Raw genomic sequence first — 18,009 nt, 5'->3', positions numbered from 1 at the left:
ATTGGGTCGTCTAAAGCAGGGGCGTCAAAGTCATTTGTTAGGAGGGCCGGATCTGACATAAATGAGACCTCGTCGGGCTGGGCCATGTTTTGGAAGAAGAAGATATTGGATTTATATCCCGCCCTCCACTCCGAAGAGTCTCAGAGCGGCTCACAATCTCCTTTACCTTCCTCCCCCACAACGGATAGCCTGTGAGGTGGGTGGGGCTGGAGAGGGCTCTCACAGCAGCTGCCCTTTCAAGGACAACCTCTGCCAGAGCTATGGCTGACCCAAGGCCATGCTAGCAGGTACAAGTGGAAGAGTGGGGAATCAAACCCGGTTCTCCCAGATAAGAGTCCGCACACTTAACCACTACACCAAACTGGCTCTCTCTGTTGAGCTGGGCCTTGTGCGTTCCTGTTGAAGACCAGATGAGAGCTGGACCATAAGGAAGGCCGAGCGCAGAAGAATAGATGCTTTCGAGCTGTGGTGCTGGAGAAGACTCTTGGGAGTCCCTTGGACTACAAGAAGATCAAATCAGTCCTAAGGGAAATCAACCCAGACTGTTCCCTGGGAGGACAGATGCTGAGGCTGAAGCTCAAATCCTTTGGCCACCCAATGAGAAGGGAGCACTCCCTGGAGAAGACCCTAATGCTGGGAAAGACATCACCCTGCCAACAAAAGTCCGTATAGTTAAGGTGATGGTATTCCCAGTAGTAATGTATGGCTGCGAGAGCTGGACCATAAGGAAGGCCAAGCGCAGAAGAATAGATGCTTTTGAGCTGTGGTGCTGGAGAAGACTCTTGAGAGTCCCTTGGACTGCAAGAAGATCCAATCAGTCAGTCTTAAGGGAAATCAACCCAGACTGTTCCCTGGAAGGTCAGATGCTGAAGCTGAAGCTCAAATCCTTTGGCCACTAAATGAGAAGGGTGCACTCACTGGAGAAGACCCTGATGCTGGGAAAGACAGAAGACAAAAGAAGAAGGGGGCGGCAAAAGATGAGATGTCTGGACAGCGTTACTGACGTAACAAACACGAATTTGAGCGGACTTCGGAGGATGGTGGAAGGCAGGAGGGCCTGGCGTGATTTTGTCCAGGGGGTCACAAAGAGTCAGACTTGACTGTGCGGCAGAACAAAAAAAGCAGAGCTATAACTCCTTGGTCACATCCCAACCATGACTGCACCTTTCTTCTGAACAAAGAACCACACAGAGGTAGGCGTATTTGGACCAAAGAAACAGCAGAGGTGCTGAACCCGGTTCCTGCCTGCTATTTTCTTTCTGCTTCAAGTGGCCCCCTCAGCATTCTGCCCCTCATGTTCCAGATGTGCATGGCGAGGAGGATGGACGCATATGTGTGGGATTGCCCAGAGGACTCCACAGATATTTAGAGTTCAAACCCCTTTGTTGCTTTTAGAAACCAGCCTTTAGGTTGCCAGGTCTGTGTTGGAAAAGACCAAGAGACTTTGGGGGTGGAGCCAGGAGAGGGCGGGGTCTCAGCATGGTACAATGCCACAGAGTCCACCCTCCAAATCTGCCATTTTCTCCTTGGGAACTGATCTCTGTAGTCTGAAGAGGAAGTGAAATTCCAGGGGATTTCCAGGTAGGGTTGCCAGGTCTGGGGTGGAAAATTCCTAGAGACTTTGGGGGTAGAGCCAGGAGAGGGTGGAGTTTCAGGAGGGGAGGGGCCTCAGCACGGTTCAGTGCCTTAGAGCCCACCCTTCAAAGCAGCCATCTTCTCCAGGGGTAATACAATAGCACAGGTATTGTGCAATAAGGGGATGCTTATTAAATTTGCAGATGATACTAAATTGGGAGGGGTTGCAAACACAGAAGAAGACAGAAACAGGATACAGGAAGACCCTGACAGGCTGCAAAACTTGGCTAAAACCAATAAAATGCATTTTAACAGGAATAAATGTAAAGTTCTGCATTTAGGTAGGAAAAATCCAATGCATGGTTATAGGATGGGGGAGACTTGTCTTAGCAGTAGTATGTGTGAAAAGGATCTAGGGGTCTTAGTGGATCATACGCTGAACATGAGTCCACAGTGTGATGCGGTGGCTAAAAAGGCAAATGCAATTTTGGGCTGTATCAACAGTAGTATCGTGTCCAGATCAAGTGATGTGATGGTATCGCTTTACTCTGCTCTGGTAAGACCTCACCTGGAGTATTGTGTTCAGTTTTGGGCACCACATTCTAAGAAGGATATAGACAAACTGGAACAGGTCCAGATGAGGGCAACGAAGATGGTGAGGGGTCTGGAGACCGAGTCCTATGAGAAAAGGTTGAAGGAGCTGGGGATGTTTAGTCTGGAGAGGAGGCGGCTGAGAGCTGATATGATCACCATCTTCAAGTACTTGAAGGGCTGTCCTATAGAGGATGGTGTGGAATTGTTTTCTGTGGTCCCAGAAGGTAGTACCAGAACCAATGGGTTGAAATGAAATCAAAAGAGTTTCCGGCTCAACATTATGAAGAACTTCCTGACCGTTAGAGCGATTCCTCAGTGGAACAGGCTTCCTCGGGAGGTGGTGGGCTCTCCTTCCTTGGAGGTTTTTAAACAGAGGCTAGATGGCCATCTGACAGCAATGAAGATCCTGTGAATTTAGGGGGAGGTGTTTGTGAGTTTCCTGCATGGTGCAGGGGGTTGGACTAGATGACCCTGGAGGTCCCTTCCAGCTCTATGATTCTATGATTCTTCAGGAGGTGGTGGGCTCTCCTTCCTTGGAGGTTTTTCAACAGAGGCTAGATGGCCATCTGATAGCAATGAAGATCCTGTAAATTTAGGGGGAGGTGTTTGTGAGTTTAGAGGGGTTCCTCCGTGGAACAGGCTTCCTCGGGAGGTGGTGGGCTCTCCTTCCTTGGAGGTTTTTAAACAGAGGCTAGGTGGCCATCTGACAGCAATGAAGATCCTGTGAATTTAGGGGGAAGTGTTTGTGAGTTTCCTGCATTGTGCAGGGGGTTGGACTAGATGACCCTGGAGGTCCCTTCCAATTCTATGATTCTATGGTGTATTAAGTACAATATATCCTTCAAAACCTCACCGGTTGGATTATCACTCAGACACAAAAAGTGTGTAAACAAACATTCAGTGCACAGTTTATAATAAGTTCATACAGCAAAATAATAGAACGAACGGCCACACGACGCTCCCCCAGACTGTTTTCTAAAGTCAAGTCTCAGAGGCACCGCCTTCAGCTGCTTCTTGCAGTTCAGAATCCGGGTGGAGACAGGGGCGCCCTTCTGCACGACTTCTCACAAAAAGATCAAAAGACCGTACTTCCTGGATTTCCTACGGTTTCGTTGGTTTCACCCTTCGTCAGCCTTCTCTCATTGCTGTTTTCACTGGAGCCACAGTACAAAGAACTCAATCACCGATCAACGTGTACATGCTCAAGTCTCTGCTGCTGGCTTTTAAAAACAAAACAAAACAAAACCCCCAAAAGGCTGCAGGAGCAACACAGAATGTGTAGTTTGCTCTCTCCAACACTGTCTCCGACAACACTTCGATACCCGTGCTGAATTTTAGGTAAGCTGAGGATCACCTCTTCTGTGGCTCTTTATCCCTGATGTATCCCTCTTTATTTATTTATTTTTAAAAGTATCTCTTTTGTTCCCCATGTCTTCAAATGAATGCAACGACTGTTCTGCACGTTGTTTTAAAATCTAATTTCTCTATCGCTGCTTCTTTGGAGGTTTTTCACATGGAGCGACTTCTATGAAGGCTGAAGTTTGGATTCACCCAGGAATGGAATCTAGTCACAGAAAGCTCTTTATTGCCCCCAAGCGGTCGTTCACAGTAAGAACACGAAAGCTCCCAGTTCATATATATTTGCACAGAAAGGAGTCCAAGACCTCGAAGACCTGCCTACCTCAGGGACCGTCTCTCCCCATATGAACCCCAGAGAGCACTGAGGTCAGCAGGGAAGAACCTGCTGACTATCCCCGGGCCGAAAGAGGTAAAACTACAGAGTACCCGTGCCCGGGCCTTCTCTGTTGTGGCTCCACAACTATGGAACCAGCTTCCGGAAGATATGCGGGCCCTGCGGGATTTTGAACAGTTCCGCAGGGCCTGCAAGACCATCCTTTTTCGGATGGCCTTCACCGACTAAGAGAGAGACTGCTAAGAAAACTTACCATCTATTGTAATAGCACCAGCGTATTAATTTTATCAATTTTAGAATTTTAATTAAATTGTCAAATTAGTTTTTGTTTTAAATATCATTGTATAATTTAATGTATTGATTTATGTTGTTAGCCGCCCTGAGCCTGCTTCGGCGGGGAGGGCGGGATATAAATAAAATGATTGATGATGATGATGATGATGATGATGATGATGATGATGATGATGACCTGCAAAGTTTTATTCTGGGGAGAAAACTTCCATTCATATGTGCAAAAAGGTTTATAACCCAGAATTAAAGGGACATTCCTAGTTAGTAGCAATCACCACGGCTTAAATAGGAGGGGTCTTTACAATGAGACTTGTCAGAGATGACCTCGGGTAGGTCTGACTTTTCCTTTGTCGGGAAAGGATGCCTCGTTTTATTTGAAATCAGAGACAGGAGCTGCCTAGCCCAAGCGCCCTAGGGTCCCGAATCCGGGAAGCGCTCCTAAGCAGATCGACTCGGAAGTAATAGGACAAAGTTTGACTTCCATCGTGGCACCTTGAAAACCAACAAAGTTTAATCCTGGGTAGAAGCTTTTGGGTGCACGCACAGAAAAACTTCTACCCAGAATTAAACTTTGTCCATCAGTGGCTATTAGCCACAGGGTATAGATCAGGGGTGTCAAAGGGGAGGGACGGTGGCTCAGTGGTAGAGCATCTGCTTGGGAAGCAGAGGGTCCCAGGTTCAATCCCTGGCATCTCCAAAAAAGGGTCCAGGCAAATAGGTGTGAAAAACCTCAGCTTGAGACCCTGGAGAGCCGCTGCCAGTCTGAGTAGACAATACTGACTTTGATGGACCAAGGGTCTGATTCAGTATAAGGCAGCTTCATATGTTCATATGTTATGAGGGTCGGATCTGACATAAATGAGACCTTGTCGGGGCTGGGCCATGTCGGGGCGGGCTGTGTGTGTACCTATTTAAGATTAGGTAGCACAGATATAAATTTTATAAAGGACACAGACAAACACAAAGGTTGGGCTTTTTTTTTAACTTAAAACATTAGCACTCTTTGGTTTAAAGGTGCTTTCTTTGTATTTCTCCCATGGGATCCAGGGAGCTGGGTAAAGGAGGCTCTGGCTCTTTCCTGCCTTCCCCAGGGAACCAGGAGAGGGAGGAGCCTCAACCAATAGAAGGAAGAGAGGCTTGGCTCAGTAGCTCTGCTGAGCGATTGAAAGAAAATAAAATAACATGTAGAGGAAGCCGTGGAGTAGATACCCAACAAACAAAACAGAGGCACACGGCTATAGGTTACTGGAAAATTGGTGTAGTAAGAACATAAGAGAAGCCATGTTGGATCAGGCCAATGGGCCATCCAGTCCAACACTCTGTGTCACACAGTGGCCAAAAAAAATAGTATATATATATATACACACACATATATATACACACACTGTGGCTAATAGCCACTGATGGACCTCTGCTCCATATTTTATCCAATCCCCTCTTGAAGCTGGCTATGCTTGTAGCTGCCGCCACCTCCTGTGGCAGTGAATTCCGCATGTTAATCACCCTTTGGATGAAGAAGGACTTCCTTCTATCCGTTCTAACCCGACTGCTTAGCAATTCCATTGTGTGTCCATGAGTTCTTGTATTGTGAGAAAGGGAGAAAAGGACTTCTTTCTCTACTTTCTCCATCCCATGCATAATCTTGTAAACCTCTATCATGTCACCCCGCAGTCGACGTTTCCCCAAGCTAAAGAGTCCCAAGTGTTTCAACCTTTCTTCATAGGGAAAGTGTTCCAAAAAATGTTTTTGGGAAAGTGTACAAAAACTGAAACATTCACAAAGTGCAACAACACACATGTATAATAATCTCGTATTTCAACAAGGCTCGTGCATAAACCACAAACGAGCAGACTCAAGAATCTCCAGTATATATCAAGCCCCACTGCAATTCTCACAAAGTTTATATCAGGATCCAGTCCATATTTTAGAAACAGCAAGTGGGTAAAGTAGTCACAAAAGACCCTCACGCATTCCAATGACGGGGCTGCACGCTGGAGCCAGCCGTTTCACTGGTCTTCCTTGTCGAATATTCGTATTGGGCTAGCTCTGCTTCAATCAGTTCATAGATATTTCTTGCCACGAGTCCTGGAATGCTGGCTCCCATTGGACGTCCAGGAGAGGGAGAAGCCTCAGCCAATAGAAGGAAAAGAGGCTTGGCTCAGTAGCTCTGCTGTGCAATTGAAAGAGCCTGGCAAAGCAAGTTCTGCTTCCCTTCCCTTACTCCCCAAGGGAAGAGCCTCAGCCAATGGAGAAAATAGAGGCTTTGCTCTGTAGCTCCTATGCAACTCAGGAAGCCTTACAAAGCAAGCTGTGATGCAGAAGGAAGCAAGAGAGAGGGAGAAGGTCACAGATGACAGCCAGTTGCTTGAGGGCCTGATTCAGCCCCCAGGATGCATATTTGACACCGCTGGAATAAATTGAACTCTCTGTCTGGGGCAGTGATACTCTGTATTCTTGGTGCTTGGGAGGGGCAACAGTGGGAGGGCTTCTAGCGTCCTGGTCCCACTGATGGACCTCCTGATGGCGCCTGGGTTTTTTTGCCCACTGTGTGACACAGAGTGTTGGACTGGATGGGCTATTTGCCTGATCCAACATGGCTTCTCTTATGTTCTTATGTCTGGAAAGTGATGCTCTGTATTCTTAGTGTTTAGGGAGCAACAGTAGAAAGACTTCTGGAGTTCTGGGCCCACTAGTGGTCCTCCTGATGGCACCTGGGGGTTTTTGGCCTCTGCGTGACACAGAATGTAGGACTGGATGGGCTATTTGCCTGATACAACATGGCTTCTCTTATGTTCTTATGTCTGGAAAGTGATGCTTTGTATTCTTGCTGTTTGGGGGGGGCTGTGGCACAGTGGGAGGGCTTCTAGTGTCCTGGTCCCACTGATGGACCTCCTGATGGCACCTGGGGTTTTTGGCCACTGTGTGACACAGAGTGTTGGACTGGATGGGCCACTGGTCTGATCCAACATGGCTTCTCTTATGTTCTTATGTCTGGAAAGTGATGCTTTGTATTCTTGCTGTTTTGGGGGGGGGGTGTGGCACAGTGGGAGGGCTTCTAGTGTCCTGGTCCCACTGATGGACCTCCTGATGGCACCTGGGGTTTTTGGCCACTGTGTGACACAGAGTGTTGGACTGGATGGGTCTGATCCAACATGGCTTCTCTTATGTTCTTATGTTGGTCTTCAAGGTGCCGATGGACTCCAATTTATTCTGTTGGAGATCCAGGTGAGTAGCCATGTTGGACGATGGATCAGAACAAAGTTTGAGTCCACTGGCACCATTCAGACTGACATTTAATTCAGGGTATAAAAGAAGATCCTAATGCTGGGAAAGACAGAAGGCAAAAGGAGAAGGGGGCGGCAAAAGAGGAGATGGCTGGACAGCGTTACTGATGTAACTAACACAAATTTGAGCAGACTTCGGAGGATGGTGGAAGACAGGAGGGCCTGGCGTGACCTTGTCCATGGGGTTGCAAAGAGTCAGACTTGACTGTGCGACTGAACAACAACATAAGCCAGGGGTGGACAAACATGCTGCATAGAATAAACGTCAGATGTTTGCTAGCTGCAAGATAAGGGAGGGAGGAAGGCAGGAAGGAAGGAGGAAACAGAGGGGAGGGAGAGGGAGGTGGAAAGAAAGCAACTTTAACTTTAAATGCATTCTCCAAGCCACCGGCAGGCATGGCTTGGAGAAGTGACAAATGCCTTTTCCAAGCCGGCCGATGGGGCGGTGGGGGCTTCGAGAGCCCCACACAATATGTGTGCAAGAGCCATAGTTTGGTCACTCCAGTATAAGTCAATCTGACAGAAGAAGAAGAAGAATTGCAGATTTATACCTCGCTCTTCTCTCTTTATCAGAGACTCAGAGCGGCTCACAATCTCCTTTCCCTTCCTCCCCCACCACAGACACCCTGTGAGGTGGGTCGGGCTGAGAAGGCTCTCCCAGAAGCTGCCCTTTCAAGGACAACTCTGCGAGAGCTATGGCTGACCCAAGGCCATTCCAGCAGGTGCAAGTGGAGGAGTGGGGAATCAAGCCCATTTCTCCCAGATAAGAGTCCACATACTTCACTACCACACCAAACTGCACGCCGAGGAAAGCTGTTGGCCCCCGCCCCCCGAATAAAACTTTGCTGGTCTCCAATGGACCGCTGGACTCCCCCTCTGTTCTGTTGGTCCGGCCCAGATGGATGGCTCCCTGCCTGCATCTCCTCGGGAGCAAGGCAGCCCCCATGGGGGGTGTCATTCCTAGACTTGCCAACCCCCAGGTCCCAGCGGGGGTTCTTCTGCTTTCCCAGGCTCCTTCCCGCCCCCAGTCAGCTGGTCAGCCGGGGGAAGCCCCGCCCCCACAGCCACCATGTGACTTTCCCCCTCCGGAGGCTTCAGACTCCGCTTGGAAAGGCTTCCTCTTGGGATGGTGTGTCTGTGTTACTCTGAAGAAGTTGCCAGCAACTCGTGAGTAGAGATGCCAATCCCTCACTTCAGAGTCGCCAGATATTGGGGAGGGGGGAGGGAAATGTCTGCTGAGCACTTCATTATTCCCTATGTGGAAATTGATTCTCATAGGGCAGGGGTGGCCAATGGTCGCTCGCCAGATGTTTTTTGCCTACAACTCCCATCAGCCCCAGCCATTGGTCATGCTGGCTGGGGCTGATGGGAGTTGTAGGCAAAAAACATCTGGAAAGCGACCATTGGCCACCTCTGTCATAGGGTATAATGGGGAATTGATCTGGAGGTATCGGGGGCTCTGGGGGAGGGCTGTTCTTTGAGGCAGAGGCACCAAATGTTCAGTATAGCATCTAGTGCCTCTCCCCCAAATACCCCCCCAAGTTTCCAAATGAATGGACTGAGGGGGTATCCAATTCCATGAGCCCCCCAAGAAGGTGCCCCTATCCTTCATTATTTCCTATGGAATGAAGGCATTTAAAAAAGGCGCGCCGTCCCTTTCAATGCCATGGCCAGCACTCCCTTTGGAGTACAATCGCACTCATCACACCCTTGCCCCTGGCTCTGCCCCCAATGTCTCCTGGCTCCACCCCCAAAGTCTCCTGGCTCCACCCACCCAAAGTCCCCAGACATTTCTTGAATTGGGCTTGGCAACCCTAGGAGTCATTCCTCGAGGCCGCGGGCATGTCACACCCTTGCCCCTGGCTCCGCCCCAATGTCTCCTGGCTCCGCCCCCAAAGTCTCCTGGCTCCACCCACCCAAAGTCCCCAGACATTTCTTGAATTGGGCTTGGCAACCCTAGAAATCATTCCTCGAGGCTGCGGGTGTGTCACACCCTTGCCCCTGGCTCCGCCCCAAAGTCTCCTGGCTCCGCCCCCCCAAGTCCCCAGATATTTCTTGAATTGGGCTTGGCAATCCTAGAAATCATTCCTCGAGGCCGCGGGCTGGCTCCTAGGTCCGTCGCGGGCTTCGGAGCGCGCTCTGGGAAGGCCTGTGCTCTCAGCTTTACGCGCGGCGACGCCTGCCTCCTGGCGGCCGCCGGCTCCGCAGCGGCCCGGCCTCTAGCCTCCTTCCCGAGGCGGGAAGGAAGGAAGGAGGAGCTACCGCCGGGTTGCTGCCGCCATCAGCGCTTCCTCCTCCTGCGGCAGCCCGAGCGAGCGGGTCCCCCCCGCCGCGCCGCCTCTCCATCCATCCGGCGCGGTGGCCATGCGCTCCTCCTCCGTTGCGCGCAGGCTGGCCTGGCCGAGGCCGTGTCCGGCGGCGGGGCTGGTGGCGCTGCTGCTGCAGCTGGGCTTGCAGGCCGGGGGGCGGGCGGCGACGAGCGGCGAGCTGGCCTTGGCGGCGGGTAGGGCGGCAGGGAGGCAAAAGGCGGCCCGGGGCGCGCCTTGGAGACGCGCCCCTCGTTCCATGCTTCGGGGTGTCATGATAGAGGTTGACAAGATGCTGGCCGGGGTGGAGGAAGTAGAGAAAGAAGTCCTTTTCTCCCTTTCTCTGTGGGCACTCCATGGAATTGCTGAGCAGTCGGGTTAGAACGGAGAAAAGGCAGGCCTTCTTCACCCAAAGGGTGATTAACCCGTGGAATTCACTGCTACATGAGGTGGCAGCGGCTGTAAGCATAGCCAGCTTGAAGAGGGGATTGGATAAGCATATGGAGCAGAGGTCCATCCGTGGCTATTAGCCACAGTATATATGTGTGTATATATGTGTGTGTGTGTGTATGTATGTATATATGTGTGTGTGGGTGTATGTGTGTATATATATGTATATATATACACACACACATATATTGGCCACTGTGTGATACAGAGTGTAGGACTGGATGGGCCATTGGCCTGATCCAACATGGCTTCTCTTATGTGACTCAGAGTGTTGGACTGGATGGGCCATTGGCCTGATCCAACAAGGCTTCTCTTATGTTCTTATGATGGAGAGAGAAGTTGAAAGAAATCAACTTTAAATGCATTCGCCAAGCCTCTGGCTGGCTTGGCTTAGAGAAGTGATTTAAAGAGACAAATGCCTTTTCCAAGCTAGCCAGTGGGGTGGTGAGGGGCTTCAAGAGCCTCATATTATGTGTAAAAGAGCCACAATTTGGCCACCACTGCGCTTCATCTTTAAACTGTGGAAGCATACTGTACAGCAGGGGGGGGGGGGGTCGAACTCATTTGTTATGAGGGCTGGATCTGACATAAATGAGACCTTGTTGGGCCGAGCCATGTGTGTTCCTCTTTAAGATGACACAGACACAGGACACAGACAAATACAATTAAAGATTAAAGAAATAAAACAAGCTTAAAACGTTAGCACACGTTAGTCTTAAAGATGCTTTCGTTGTGTTTCTCCCATGAGATCCAGGGAACTGGGCCAAGGAAGCTCTGGATCTTTCCTTCCTTCCCCAGGGGACAGGGGGGAGCCTCAGCCAATAGAAGAAAGAGAGGCTTGGCTCAGTAGCTCTGCTTTGCGATTGAGTTTGTCAAAGCAAGCTCTCCCTCCCCCCTTCCTCCTCAAGGGGGGAGCCTCAGCCAATGGAGAAAATGGAGGTTTTGCTCTGTAGTTCCTGTGTGATTGAGCGAGCCTGACAAAGCAAGCTGTGATGCAGAAGGAAGCAAGAGAGAGAGAGAAGGAAGCAGATGACAGCCAGTTGCTCAGGGCTTGATAGGAACCCTGTGGGGGCCTGATTTGGCCCCCCCGGGCTGTATGTTTGACACCCCTGGCAGTGTAGAGCAATCCCTTCAGAATCAGAGAAAGAATTGGAAATCATTTACAAGATGTCAAACAGCGGGCATCTTACACACATTTTCAGAATTCTTTATACTCTTCCTTTTCCCTTTCTCTAGACGGTCATTGTCGAAATTTGAAGGCAACGGATACCTTGCAAACGTCGGAGTCGAGCTGTTACTGCTACGTTCCAAAGGGGGAGATACATTTGAAAAACACGTGGTCAAGTATTCAGGTACAACATCCAGTCCTCATTTTGGGCAGGAGCTCACAGGAGCCGAGCTCTGGAACCTCTACATTTTATTGTGCTCTTTCTTTTTTACCCCCACCCCCAAATACTTGCTTCTGGGCTCCATTGTTTAAGCCCCCTGTGAGAATTTTGCTGGACTCTAAGATCTGACAAACTTTCTAATATTTTTATGTTTGGTAAAATAACCAAAACATATAAGCAGGGGTCCCCAACCCCTGGGCCGTGGACTGGTCCCGGGTCGTGGTCTGTTAGCAACCGTGCCTTGAGTTGTATAATTATTTCATATATTACAACGTAGTAATACAAATAATAAGACATTGGATTTATATCTTGCCCTCCACTCTGAATCTCAGAGCAGCTCACAATCTCCTTTATCTTCTCCCCCCACAACAGACACCCTGTGAGGTAGGTGGGGCTGAGAGAGCTCTCCAAGCAGCTGCTCTTTGAAGAATAACTCTGCGAGAGATATGGCTGACCCAAGCCCATTCCAGCAGCTGCAAGTGGAGGAATGGGGAATCAGACCTAGTTCTCCCAGATAAGAATCTGCACACATAACCACCACACCAAAATAAAAAGGTGAAGGTAGTCCCCTGTGCAAGCACCAGTCGTTTCCGACTCCGGGGTGACGTTGCTTTCACAACGTTTTCACAGCAGACTTTTTACGGGGTGGTTTGCCATTGCCTTCCCCAGTCATCTACACTTTCCCCCCAGCAAGCTGCAGACTGATTTTATCGACCTTGGAAGGATGGAAGGCTGAGTCAACCTTGAGCTGGCTACCTGAACCAGCTTCCGCTGGGATCGAATTCAAGTTGTGAGCAAAGGGCTCTGGCTGCAGTACTTCAGCTTTACCACTCTGCGCCACGGGGCTCTTACACCACACCAAAATAAAAGCATACAATTGTATCACCCCAAAACCATCCCCCCCACCCCGGTCTGTGGAAAAATTGTCTCCCACAAAACTGGTCCCTGGTACCAAAAAGCACGGGTAGCCAAACTTGCTTAATATAAGAGCCATGAACAAATGTGAGATGTTTGAGAGCCGCAAGTCATGAATGGCAGATGTTTGAGAGCTGCAAGGTGGAAGGAAGGGGAAAATAGATTGGGGGGAGAGAGGTAGAAAGAAAGCAACTTTAAATCCATTCTTTGGCTGACTTGGCTTGAAGAAGTGATTTAAAGAGGCAACCCGGCCAGCGGGGTGGTGGGGGCTTCAAGAGCGTCACAATTTGTGTGAAAGAGCCACAGTTTCACCACCGGCACCTCTTTTTCTACGAAATGACTGTTGAGTACAACCCCGCTGTCGGCTCGTACAATTTTACTAGTTAAACTAGCACATGTGGCGTGATGCTTTTTTCCTCATTTCTGCCAGTCTCATATCTCTGGCTTGTGGGCATCAAGGTGCCGTTTCTGATCCTCCCGTCACACAGAGAACGTCTGTTGCAGGTGAAAATCAACAGCATGGGCACGTTCAAGGTGGTGTCGATCCCCGAAGAAAGTCATTGCCAAAGTGCCGAAACTCTGCTTGCCTTTTTCAAGTGCCTCGTTCGAAACTTTTGGCAATCGGGGACGTCTAATGAAACCAGCGTCACCGTGGCCCAGTATGGGGAGCGAACCTGCTTCTGGGTCCAACCAGAAAACAAAGCGCCTTACTCCGTGACCGTTCAACAAACCAGTGAGTAGAAGCTGAAAAGAAGACGATGATGACTGCAGATTTATACCCCGCCCTTCTCTCTGAATCAGAGACTCAGAGCGGCTTACAATCGCCTATATCTTCTCCCTCCACAACAGACACCCTGTGAGATGGGTGGGGCTGAGAGGGCTCTCGCAGCAGCTGCCCTTTCAAGGACAGAGTCTCAGAGTGCCTTACAATCGCCTTCACCTTCCTTCCCCACAACAGACACCCTGTGAGGTGGGTGGGGCTGAGAGGGCTCTCGCAGCACCTGCCCTTTCAAGGACAGAGTCTCAGAGCAGCTTACAATCTCCTATATCTTCTCCCCCCACAACAGACACCCTGTGAGATGGGTGGGGCTGAGAGGGCTCTCGCACCAACTGCTCTTTCAAGGACAGCTCTGCGAGAGCTATGGATGACCCAAGGCCATTTCAGCCCCTCAAGTGGAGGAGTGGGGAATCAAACCCGGTTCTCCCAGATAACAGTCTGCGCGCTTAACCACTACACCAAACTGGCTCTCAAACTGGCTAAAAAGAGCTTGTGTGAGTGGAAAGATGTCTGCAAAACAACAAACTGGGACTTTAACGGCCTGATGTTTTATTTTTTCCAGTGCTGGATAAGAAACTTTTCCTCACGTTTGTGACTGGAGGACTTCTTTTCCATTTTGCCCACAACCTAAGTAGGTGAGTGTTAGTTTGCTTTACTCTAGGAGTCCGTGGCAGGGTGCCCATGGGCTCTACGGTGCCTGCCAGCACCTTTTCTGGTGCCCACCGAGTGTTTTTAGAAAGTGGGCGGGGCCAGTTGAGGCTTTTGCCCGGCAGGGATTCTAATTGGCCACTGGAGATTTGATTGACTGTGCAGATTTAAAAACAAAAACAAAAAACGTTGGTAGCAGCTGCCACCACAGCAAAAAACAAAAACCGTTGGTAGCAGCTGTCAGCACAGCACAAGGATCTTCACTGTGTGATTGAAGCTAAGCTGTGCCAGCCATTTTGTAGGTGGCTCCGCCTCCTGCAGCCACCATTTTGTGACAGCCGTTTTGTGGAGGCGCCCACCATTCTGTGTCAGAATTCCAAAGGCACCTGTAGACTCAAAAAGGTTGAGGACCTCAGCTTTACTGGGATCGCCTTGAATTGCTGATCTTGCATGCAGTCGGCTTTGCTCTTTGCCTCCGCATAACGAAAACCACTCTGATCCAACACAGTGAAATCCGCACTAACAGAGCTTTTTCTGTAGCAGGAGCTCTTTTGCTTATTAGGCCACGTCCCTTGATGTAGCCAATCCTCCAAGAGCTTACAGGGCTCTTCGTACAGGGCATGCTGGAAGCTCCAGGAGGACTGACTACCTCAAGGGGGTGTGGCCTAATAGGCAAAGGGGTTCCTGCTACAAAAAAAGCCCTGCATACTAATTTGAGCAGATCGCACCCATTCTTCTAAGCGTTATGCTTCCCTGGCTGTTTTTATTTTTTATTTTTCTACATTTCATTTACTCTGTGCAGGGTTTCTCACAGATCAGTAAACAAATGACAATAAAGAAGTTGCTATGAAGTTGATTGTGTAATTCAGGGGTGGCCAACGGTAGCTCTCCAGATGTTTTTTTGCCTACAACTCCCATCAGCCTCAGCCAGCATGGCCAATGGCTGCGGCTGATGGGAGTTGTAGGCAAAAAACATCTGGAGAGCTACTGTGGGCCACCCCTGGTGTAACATAAAGCGGTAGAGGCACCGTTTGAGCAAATAAGTTCTGCCCGTATAATTTCTCTCCGTAAGCCAAATCTGTGCGCACGAAGGCCTTTTAAAATCAAAAACACTGACCTAAAATCTAATTGATCTTAACTGTGTCTGCCTCCAAAGGGGTCCATTCTCACAGTTCTGTTCATGCTCTTTTGGCTCTGAGCTGATCTTGGAACACGGCAAAATTGTAAGCTGCCTTGAATGGTGATAAAAACTGCTTAAATAAATAAATGTATCGTCGCTTTCTGGAAAAGCCATTGAGCAAATTAGCATAAGAAGAAGAGCAGAGATTTATACCCCGCTCAGTTTGGTGAGTGGTTAAGTGCACGGAGTCTTATCTGGGAGAACTGGGGTTGATTCCCCACTCCTCCCCTTGCACCTGCTGGAATGGCCTTGGGTCAGCCATAGCTCTTGTAGGAGTTGTCCTTGAAAGGGCAGCTGCTGTGAGAGCCCTCTCAGCCCCACCCGCCTCACAGGGTGTCTGTTGTGGGGTGCGGGAGAAGAGATAGGAGATTGTAAACCCCTCTGTCCTTGCAAGGGCAGCTGCTGTGAGAGCCCTCTCAGCCCCACCTACCTCACAGGGTGTTTATTGTGGGGGGAGAAGATATAGGAGATTGTGAGCCGCTCTGAGTCTCTGATTCAGAGAGAAGGGCAGGGTAGAAATCTGCAGTCTTCTTCTTGCGTGCTGTGGTGGAAAGTACCATTAAGTCACTGCTGACTTCAGAGATGGCTTTCCATTGCCTTCCTCTGCGTACCAACCCTGGGTCCCCTTGGTGGTTTCCCATCCAAACACTAGCCAGGGTCGACCCTCTTAGCTTCTGTTAATTTGGTAAAAAAGGGACACTCTGTGTGGTAATAGTCAAAGCAAACGCCAAAAACACACAGGTCGTCCGTCAACAATGTAAATGCTCTTTCTGCTATTTATTTTTTAAAATTGCATAAATACAGATATACAATACAATAACCGGATTGGTGTTCACAATACCAGACGCTAATGTATCACAGTAAGGTCTCAATTGATGCAATAAGTGAGACAGGGTTTCTGCTGTGGGGGGAGAAGATAAAGGAGATTGTAAGCCGCTCTGAGTCAGAGAGAAGGGCGGGGTATAAATCTGCAGTTGTCGTCTTCTTCCTTTTGTCTATCCTGAACCACTGCCCATCTGTGAGTGTTTCGGTGATGCTTCAGTGAGTGTTTCAGAGGGACGGTGGCTCAGCGGTAGAGCTTCTGCTTGGGAAGCAGAAGATCCCAGGTTCAATCCCTGGCATCTCCAAAAAAGGGTCCAGGCAAATAGGTGTGAAAAACCTCAGCTTGAGACCCTGGAGAGCCGCTGCCAGTCTGAGAAGACAATACTGACTTTGATGGACCGAGGGTCTGATTCAGTAGAAGGCAGCTTCATATGCAGGAGGGACGGTGGCTCAGTGGTAGAGCATCTGCTTGGGAAGCAGAAGGTCCCAGGTTCAATCCCTGGCATCTCCAAAAAAGGGTCCAGGCAAATAGGTGTGAAAAAGCCTCAGCTTGAGACCCTGGAGAGCCGCTGCCAGTCTGAGAAGACAATATTGACTTTGATGGACCAAGGGTCTGATTCAGTATAAGGCAGCTTCATATGTTCATATGGTTCCTGGGAGATGTAGCTTGTATTTGGCAATTCTATACCAAAGGTTTAACAGCTTTTGCTCTGATCTTTCTAAACAGAAGCATCACATTCTATTATTCTGCCGGAGTTGCGTTTGGTGTTTTCGCTACTTTGGTCTTCCTCGTTTTGATGCTTAAAAGATTTATTCCCAAGGTAAGCGTTCCAGGGCTAGTATTAAAATAAAGCAGATTATATCAGTCTTCCAGTATTAATTGCCCTTTTAGTCAGGCTTCTGGTGTTAACTGAGCTCTTACTCATGTTGGACGCCGGAAGAAAATGTGCAACAGGGGTGTCGAACTCAGTACGAGGGCCAGATCTGACATAAATGAGCTTTTGTTGGGCTGGGCCATGTATGTACCTACTTAAGGTTAGGTAGCGGATGACAGCCAGTTGCTTGGGTGCCTGATTCAGCCCTCAAACTAATTGACACCCCTGCTCTAGACTACAGCCTGCCTCCAGCATGGCGTTCCAGGGAGAACCTCCCTGCCTCCAGCCTCTTCAGGAAAGAACACACCCCGTCTATGCTTTCCTCCCAGGTCCCACTCCTCTCTGGGCTAGTTTCCCTCCAAAACCTTGCCACCCAATCAGAAGGAAAGAAGGGATCCTGGGAGATGTAGGCTTTCTTTAGTAACTCCTAGTCAGGCTTCTTTGGAGCCTATAGGCCTCCCTAGGCCCAGGATCATGACAGAGCCAGTTGGTGTAGTGGTTGAGTGCATGGACTCCTATCTGGGAGAACCAGGTTTGATTCCCCACTCCTCCACTTGAAGCTGGAATGGCCTTGGGTCAGCCATAGCTCTCGCAGAGTTGTCCTTGGAAGGGCAGCTTCTGGGAGAGCTCTCTCAGCCCCACCTACCTCACAGGATGTTTGTTGTGTGGGGGGGAGGTAAAGGAGAGTGTGACCGCTCTGAGACTCTGAAATTCAGAGTGAAGGACAGGCTATAAATCCAATATCATCATCTTCTTCTCAACTGGAACTTCTCTCGTCTTCCATTTTCCAAGTACTCATTAAACTTGCTGTCAGACTGTGCAGTCATTTGGGGAGATCCCGTTTCTAGTGACGGGTGGTCCCAGCTTATGCATGGGCTTGTGTGATATATAAATAAATTTACAACAGAGCTGCTCATCTCTCTCTCCTTTACCCCTCCAGCTCAGCACCTTCTGGATTTTAATGAGCGGCTGCTGGTTCTGTTCTCTTTATCTCCTTTACACTTTGAAAGAGGATTTGAAACAACTCTGGTATGATTCTACGCAATACTTACTGGGTAAGGGAATGAGCAGAGACATCCATCCTGTCAGAATAAGCACACAGAGGTGAAGATTAGCATTTCTTGTTTCATAGCTGTCTTCGTTCATGAAACGCCGAGTCTGAAATGAATGACAGTTATTCACATTCTGATAGACCCGATTTCAGCATTAA

General features: G+C 49.3%; 1 protein-coding gene across 1 annotated transcript in view; it reads left to right on the top strand.

Annotated features, from left to right (window-relative positions):
• LOC132585255 (nuclear envelope integral membrane protein 2-like) overlaps positions 1-18,009 on the top strand; it is a 75,766-nt gene that overhangs the window by 52,450 nt on the left and 5,307 nt on the right. Inside the window, exons 2-7 of the mRNA XM_060257058.1 lie at positions 9,744-9,940; positions 11,430-11,545; positions 13,001-13,229; positions 13,837-13,909; positions 16,652-16,745; positions 17,740-17,854. Of these exons, the coding sequence (XP_060113041.1) occupies positions 9,744-9,940; positions 11,430-11,545; positions 13,001-13,229; positions 13,837-13,909; positions 16,652-16,745; positions 17,740-17,854 (824 nt within the window). The remainder of the gene's footprint in view (positions 1-9,743; positions 9,941-11,429; positions 11,546-13,000; positions 13,230-13,836; positions 13,910-16,651; positions 16,746-17,739; positions 17,855-18,009) is intronic.

The sequence above is a fragment of the Heteronotia binoei genome, chromosome 16 (assembly GCF_032191835.1).
Source record: "Heteronotia binoei isolate CCM8104 ecotype False Entrance Well chromosome 16, APGP_CSIRO_Hbin_v1, whole genome shotgun sequence".
NCBI classification, from domain to species: Eukaryota; Metazoa; Chordata; class Lepidosauria; order Squamata; family Gekkonidae; genus Heteronotia; species Heteronotia binoei.
This window is presented reverse-complemented; position numbering and strand designations above follow the sequence as displayed.